This window comes from Erigeron canadensis, chromosome 7 (genome assembly GCF_010389155.1).
Source record: "Erigeron canadensis isolate Cc75 chromosome 7, C_canadensis_v1, whole genome shotgun sequence".
Taxonomy (NCBI): domain Eukaryota; kingdom Viridiplantae; phylum Streptophyta; class Magnoliopsida; order Asterales; family Asteraceae; genus Erigeron; species Erigeron canadensis.
The window spans coordinates 33,120,819-33,128,481 of record NC_057767.1 but is presented as its reverse complement, the minus strand read 5'-3'; the positions used below and the strand labels follow the sequence as shown (position 1 = coordinate 33,128,481).

The following is a 7,663-nucleotide window of genomic DNA, read 5'->3' as shown; positions in this document are numbered from 1 at the left end:
TATTGGTATTATATTTTAATATTCATAACTAGGCCTACTAATGGATTAAAGTTATTAACACAATGGCTGTTTTTGACTGATAAAGTTATCGACCTGATTATTGTTTTGATATTAGTCACTTCAAGAAGGATTTGTGAATCTGATTGTTATGTTAAGGCTAAATTATGTAACAAAATTGACTTAAAATTTACTATTAAAAACTCAAACACAAAGTAGATATATAATAATGTGATAGATTATAATCATGTCGATTTTGGTCATTTTATTTACAAAAGCTAAATAAAAAAAAAGCTAACAGAAACATTTGAAAAAAACTTATCAACTTATAGATTACAAGCTAGGCCAAACACTAGCTAATAGCTTATAAGCTTATAAAAGTTAAGCAAGAACCTAATTAGCACAAACTAAAAAAAAAAGCTAGGCCAAACACCCCTAAATATATATATGTAAATGACGTATTCATTTAAAACAAATGCATATCTATATACATATATGGTTATATGTAGGCATATATCAAAATTCGGTTCTGTTCCGTTAGCTATGGGTAGTGGAATTTAAAAATCATAACCGAACCGTTATACGGTTTTTTGTTTTTTTAAGTTTCGCTTTTTTAGTTATGGATCATGCAGTTCGGTCTGGTTTTTCGGATTTTCGGTTATTTTTTTACACCCCTGGTTACATTTGGTCCAACCACTAGTCTCTTTGTGGACGGGTTTTGAATTATCCAAACCAACCCAAAACGGATAAGAATTAAGTCATAAAACGACGTCGTCTAGTAAAAGCTCTTCTCCAAACCCCTAAACCCTAAACAATATACCAATAAATAATTTCAGTCTTATTCTAGATCCTTCTCTTTCACTATAAATCTCTATATCTATCTATATCTATTCTGTAAGCATTTTTATCTTCTGCAACTCATTTTCATAGTCTCTCATCTTCTTCTTCATTTAATTTATCCGCCGCCGCCATCATGTATCGTCTTGCCGCGAATCTCGCCTCCAAATCACGGTCAGTTTCGAAATCCATATATTCATTTAAATATTTGTAATTATTAATACTTATATTATCATATTTATCTTATTATTAATTTTTCTTTAATTTTATTTGTTGTATTCAGGATCGCCAGAAATAATGCTCAGCAGGTATACATACAGTTATATATATATATGTACACACACACACACATATATATATATATATTCATGTATGTATTATGTATATTGTATAGATAAATAAAGATATATAATCATGATCATATAAGATTTTTTTTGGCAGAATCTTTGATTAACTAAAACTTTGATTCATAGTTACTTTTTTATTAAATATTTTAATTTTGTTTATCTGATCATGATCAAATAAAAAATAGATGAACTTTTTGAGAAGGCAAGGGGGTTTATGGTTTGTAATTTTTTTTAAAAAATATTTTTGTTGGAGCTGTTTATAGCTGTCGAATAAAGTGTTTTCAGGAAAAAAAGAATGAAGTTTATGTGAGATCTATTGATGATTCGCTGTTTTGGCTCAAAGTTTATAATGTGCATTGCATTGCTCTAAGTGTTATTCGATATGCAAAGTTTGGATTTTTTTGATGCATAAACCAGTTTTTATGATGCGAAAACCTATTTTTCTGATATACATTGTGGATTTCTATACATACATTAGTACATGCTACATATAGATAGAAATTACAGATTGAAAATTCCTTTTACCAATTTGGAATCGATGTATTTTCACAGATGTTTACGGTTGTTTAGTTCTAACTGGATTTGAATGCATGTATGCGCTATATAGTTATAAACTATGTATATTTATTTTTGTATCGGTGAAAATGTAAATGACTAATGTGTGTTGTGATTCAGATTCGACACTATGCTGCAAAAGATATTAAATTTGGAGTGGATGCCAGAGCGTTGATGCTTAGGGGTGTCGAAGAGCTTGCTGATGCTGTAAAAGTCACAATGGGTCCCAAGGTTTATTCAGATGAACCCTTTCCTTTTTGTGATTATCGTGTTTTGTGTTGTTATGGTGACTTACAATGATTGAAATTTACTGTGAAATGTGTGATTTTTGAAAGACTAGCTATTGCTGTTTTGAGTGAATGAACGGGCTTAAACATGTAGATGACAACATCTTGACTTTGTTGATAGTTGATAGTGTCATGTTACTATTTGTTACCTGATTCTGATTTATGTTTTTGGATTCATATGATTTTTTCCAAAGCACAAATCCAAACATCCACACATTGTGCCTTGTGCTGAGATGGGACGACTGTATTTGTTTTCCATATCTGTGTTTGGTGTTTTATTAAAATATATGGTTTGCATGCACTGTTAAAGTTGCCTTCCGGAATCTGATGAAGGTTGCAGTTATCTTGTTACTTTATATGGAAGATTATGTCTTATTATATGAGCCAGAAAAGGATGTTGTCTGGCTGATGGAAGTGTTATTCTTTTTGATGCATCGATTCATATTTAGTAACTAATTTTAATTGATGATTTTATAGGGACGTAATGTTGTGATAGAACAAAGTTATGGAGCTCCCAAGGTGACAAAGGATGGTGTCACCGTGGCAAAAAGTATTGAGTTTAAAGACAGGGTGAAGAATGTCGGTGCTAGCCTTGTGAAGCAAGTTGCTAATGCCACTAACGATGTAGCTGGTGATGGTGAGTTTTGTTTTTCATGGCAAATCATTTTCATAAAGCTGCGACGATATTCAAGTAGAAGTTGTGGGCTGGAGCGATTTTTTCCCGGCACACAGGAATTATGATCTAAGCAATGGTGTACTGATCTTCCAGGTACCACATGTGCGACCGTTCTTACCCGTGCCATCTATTCCGAAGGTTGCAAGTCAGTTGCAGCTGGAATGAATGCCATGGATCTTAGACGTGGGATTACTATGGCTGTTGATTCAGTGGTCACAAGTTTGAAAAGTAGAGCTAGAATGATCAGTACTTCTGAAGAAATAGCACAGGTTCAATTAATTTACTGCGGTGAATTGGATTTGTTACACTTAAACATTATTGAAGTAGACGAGTGTATTAATTTAATCTTAATTTCTCTTTGTTGTGACCCAATAATAAGGTCGGAACCATTTCAGCAAATGGAGAACGGGAGATTGGTGAGCTTATTGCCAAGGCTATGGAGAAGGTTGGCAAAGAGGGTGTTATTACTATATCCGTAAGTGCCTCTAGTATTCTTGCAAGTATGGATTATAAGCAAACAATGATTGTGCTTATGAAAGTTTCAGATAATTCTTTTAACCCATTTATGCAAGTGGGTTGATTTGGGTTATGGTTTGTTGTTGAAGGGTCACTGAGAAAGGACATGTGTTTTTTGACCTTGTCGAATGTGTTCAAAATAATTTGAAATGTATTCATATGCATATAACTTTTAAGATCCCTTTTCAAAGAATATTATCATTTTAACAATGTATCGCACTTTCAAGTAAAATTGAAATAGTGTATGTTTGGTTTGACCAATCTGATCTATGTTGACCTGCTTGCAAAAAACAACTGTCAACCTGTCTATTTTGTGACCCTACCTTTACTGGTGTCTTTTGCTTGTTAACTGTCTTTTATCTCTTGGCTACATTAAGGGTTCACTTTTCTCCTTTATTATGGGTTCTACTTTTTAGCATCTAATAGTATCTCATGCTTGATAGAGATGAATTTCCTCGTGTGATCAAAATGATTCATATTTCCATGTTTGTTCGGTTTCAAAGTAGTTGTGTTTAATGTATGCGGGGTTCTTGCAGGATGGAAAAACGCTTTACAATGAATTGGAAGTGGTCGAGGGAATGAAGTTGGACAGAGGTTATATATCACCTTACTTCGTCACCAACCCAAAGAACCAAAAATGTGTAAGCAATAGAACTCTTTGCGTTTGTTTTATGGGCCTTCCTTTCTGTATAATCTTCCATGTATAACGTTTCCCTGACAATCCTTCCTTTCTTGTACAGGAATTGGAAGATCCTTTGGTTCTAATACATGAGAAGAAAATCTCCAGCTTAAATGCTATTGTTAAAGTTCTAGAGCTGGCTTTGAAGGTATGGAATTTAAGCGTTAACTAATATTGAATGCTTGTTATTTCTGGACAACAAGCTTACTACATTTATGCATTCCAGAATCAAAGATCACTGTTGATTGTTGCTGAGGATATTGAAAGTGAGGCATTGGCCACTCTCATTCTTAACAAACTCCGTGCCGGTATTAAGGTATCATTACTTATCCAATTCTTTTATGAATTTGGGATGTGGAGCATATAGAATCATTGTTTTTTTCCTTCGCATTATTCTCCCAATCTAATTGTATATATGTTGTTTTATAGGTTTGTGCTATCAAAGCTCCTGGATTTGGTGAAAACCGGAAGTCAAATTTGCAGGACCTTGCAACTCTCACCGGAGGAGAGGTGATTTCTTTTGCCTGACTTTGGACTCTGCTTGTCCTATAGTTACATATTCTGATTTTTATTGGTTTTGTTTACAAATTTATTGTAGGTCATAACCGAGGAGCTTGGCATGAACCTTGAGAAAATGGCTCCAGAAATGCTAGGAACTTGCAAAAGGGTAAATTTCTGGCTTTCGTCCCACTACTTTTGCTAAATTACAAATGAAATATGCAATATTCGCTAATGTTTGAATCATATATTATGAATGTAGGTCACAATATCAAAGGATGATACAGTTATTCTTGATGGTGCTGGTGACAAGAAAGCCATTGAAGAAAGATGTGAACAAGTTTGTACTTCAGTTACCTTCTTTTGACGTTCTCTTTTGCTTGTTCATCATGTGCCTAACGACGACTGTTTGTGCTGTTGCAGTTAAGGTCGTCAATCGAATTAAGCACTTCTGATTATGATAGGGAGAAGCTCCAGGAGCGATTAGCTAAGTTGTCTGGTGGTGTTGCTGTTTTAAAGGTTTGAATTTTGTTTTAATTAGAGGTGCTAATTATGGTTGATTTAGTTGAAAAAAAGGGAGGGATCTCTTGTTTTACTTTAAATCTAACGTGCAAATAGGTTGAAACTTTAAATACATTGTAGCAAGTTAAAACAGTTAAAATTGTTCCAAATTCACCCAAACGGCATTTATATGGTTATATGCTCTTACTTTTGTATTGAATATACTGAATTGGTATTCAGTTATATTGTTATCATAAACGTATTCAATACATTAATTGTTTTTTCCAGGACGGTCTAACTTCAGGTGACCGATGTGAAACTTACTGTAATTACTGTTTTGACACAAACCTGTTTCAGCACATTACCCAACCTGTCTTATACACCCATTTTGTCACCTCTTGTTTTAGTGTACCTATGCTGTTTGATCTTGCACCTATGTTTCATAATGAAAATAACAAGTGAATTTCTGCATTGATCAGATTGGAGGAGCCAGTGAAGCTGAAGTTGGTGAGAAGAAGGATAGGGTTACTGATGCTTTGAATGCTACAAAGGCAGCAGTTGAAGAAGGAATTGTACCCGGTATATCAAGTCTATGTGTTATCCCAGTCTATGTTTCTCTATTCGTACCATGCCTAGTTAGTATCTCTTTTGTTTTTTAATTATGTAACTTGTCTATGTGCAGGAGGTGGTGTTGCTCTTCTGTATGCTTCCAAGGAGCTGGACAATCTTCCCACTGCCAATTTTGATCAGAAGATTGGTGTTCAAATAATTCAAAATGCTCTCAAGGTATATGCTTTGTAGTCATCTACCAAAACTCGTGACTTCAGTATGTGCTTTTTTTGTCGTTTGGGCTCTTGAATTTTTAGTTTTCTTGCCGTCATTGGCTAACTTGGTGATAGAACCCAGAATTTAAATAATGATAACTGTATGATAAATCTGGGAATTACAAGATAATAGCCAATTTGAGATGGCAAATCTCCAGTTTTAAGGTAAAATTATCCTAATTTAATATATTAAAACCACACAATACAAAGTAGATGACCAGGATATTTATAAGAAGTCTGCTAAATAACTGCTCCTTGAAAGTAGCTAAAACTGCTTGTCCACTACTTATGTTTTCCTGCCAAAAAATGTGTCAAATAAACATTCCTGGAATAAAATTATTTGATCCTTTTCTGACACGGTTCCTAGCCTTGGGATCCTATCACTTGGTGTTTAACTTTGGTTATCTATTTGAAGGCACCGGTGTACACAATTGCATCCAATGCTGGAGTGGAAGGTGCTGTTATTGTTGGAAAACTATTGGAGCAAGATAACCCTGATCTTGGATATGATGCTGCTAAAGGTCTCTCTCTCTCTCTCTCCACCATGCCCTTATATGAACACGCAAATGTTTTGAGTAGGTTAAAGGGGTTAGTTTTTTTTTTTCTTTCTAAAGTGATTCTGCTTAGGTTAGTGTTTTGTTGGGTGAAAACGGGTTGGTTGGGATTTAGTGTCATTTAAACACTTTTTGTATTGCATTGGAGTTTATGTACAATCAACTCATTAGCACATATAAAACTACAGTAACAAGCTAAGCTAGTGGTACCATCATCAAGTGACCACATGCCCACATAGGCCCATCCGCCCATAGATGAAGACTATAATCTAAAGGTCACAGGTTCGAAACTTGCTAAAGGCAAGTGGAGAAACTATATCTTGTGATCCATGTGTGAGGATGGTGACTTACCGGGCCTAATTTCTATGCGGTGTGCGCTCTAGGTACCAAGACAGTACATGGACCAGAGTGTTCCCACCCATTATTACTTTCATCATATGTTCTTGTTATTAGTGTAACCCATAAAAATACATGATTGAATCAACTCTTTCATGAGTAAATGTGTAGAAATTACCATCCCTGGTAAAAGAGTAAATGCTTGCTCTCTTGATTTCTACTTGACACATCTTTGTTTGCATTCATGCTCTTAATGGGATTTTGACGAGTACTTATTATCTTGGAAATAGGTCAATACGTAGACATGGTCAAGGAAGGAATCATTGACCCCTTGAAAGTGATCAGGACTGCATTAGTGGATGCTGCAAGGTAACTTTATCTTCTAATATTTTACGTCCCTTCATATAATCACACTTTTCCTTTTTCACGTTTAAAACCCGATTTTCTCTTCTTGCTATATGAAGCGTGTCATCTTTATTGACTACAACGGAAGCTGTAATTGTTGAACTTCCAAAGGCCGAGAAGGAAACACCAGAAATGGGTCCAGGAATGGGAATGGGTGACTACTGAAAGGAAGGGTAACTCTTAACGTTGTAACGAGGCCTATCATTTTTTTCCTCATATTTTGAGAAATTAAACTGTACAACGAATCAAAATAGTGTTTGGTAATGGTTGTTTACATCCATTCTCTTTACTGAATTGAGCTATTAGGGTTTTCTTTATTTTATATATATGATCCTTAGCAAATTATCATATAATCATCGACTAGAATTTACAACATTGTAACAGAATTTTTGAACTGGTGATATGAAATGAAATATCCTTCAATAAATTCGATGTTATATACATTACCCTCTGTATTCACAGTCTTGTGCTTGTAGAGATCTATATTTAGCCTAGTGTAATGTGGGCTGATTTTAAGTGGCCGGTTTAATATGGGATTGTTAACTGTTCCACATTATCAAGTTTAAACTGGGCAGGGTTGGCTAGTTTTGATAAGAGGTATACCGGGTAATCTTTAACATAATTATGCTTATTCTTAAGTTATTTGTGGTA

The 7,663-nt window shown here is 34.6% G+C and overlaps 1 protein-coding gene across 1 annotated transcript; it reads left to right on the top strand.

Annotated features, from left to right (window-relative positions):
* Window positions 1-871: 871 nt before the first annotated feature.
* On the top strand, window positions 872-7,439 carry LOC122606887 (chaperonin CPN60-2, mitochondrial). Its single transcript, XM_043779773.1, has 18 exons — window positions 872-1,008; window positions 1,118-1,142; window positions 1,857-1,967; window positions 2,501-2,660; window positions 2,793-2,968; window positions 3,079-3,174; window positions 3,752-3,856; window positions 3,956-4,042; window positions 4,121-4,210; window positions 4,324-4,404; window positions 4,493-4,561; window positions 4,655-4,732; window positions 4,816-4,911; window positions 5,373-5,472; window positions 5,576-5,679; window positions 6,133-6,238; window positions 6,898-6,976; window positions 7,072-7,439. Exons 1-18 carry the CDS (start codon window positions 971-973, stop codon window positions 7,175-7,177), a joined length of 1,707 nt encoding a protein of 568 aa, XP_043635708.1. The 5' UTR covers window positions 872-970; the 3' UTR covers window positions 7,178-7,439.
* The last annotated feature ends 224 nt before the right edge of the window (window positions 7,440-7,663 follow it).

Bases quoted from the DNA above. Each gene is read 5' to 3' on its own strand.
- LOC122606887 (XM_043779773.1), top strand. From the start codon at position 971: ATGTATCGTCTTGCCGCGAATCTCGCCTCCAAATCACG. The intron at 2,661-2,792 runs GTGAGTTTTGTT...CTGATCTTCCAG, and splicing joins TAACGATGTAGCTGGTGATG to GTACCACATGTGCGACCGTT. The intron at 5,473-5,575 runs GTATATCAAGTC...GTCTATGTGCAG, and splicing joins TGAAGAAGGAATTGTACCCG to GAGGTGGTGTTGCTCTTCTG.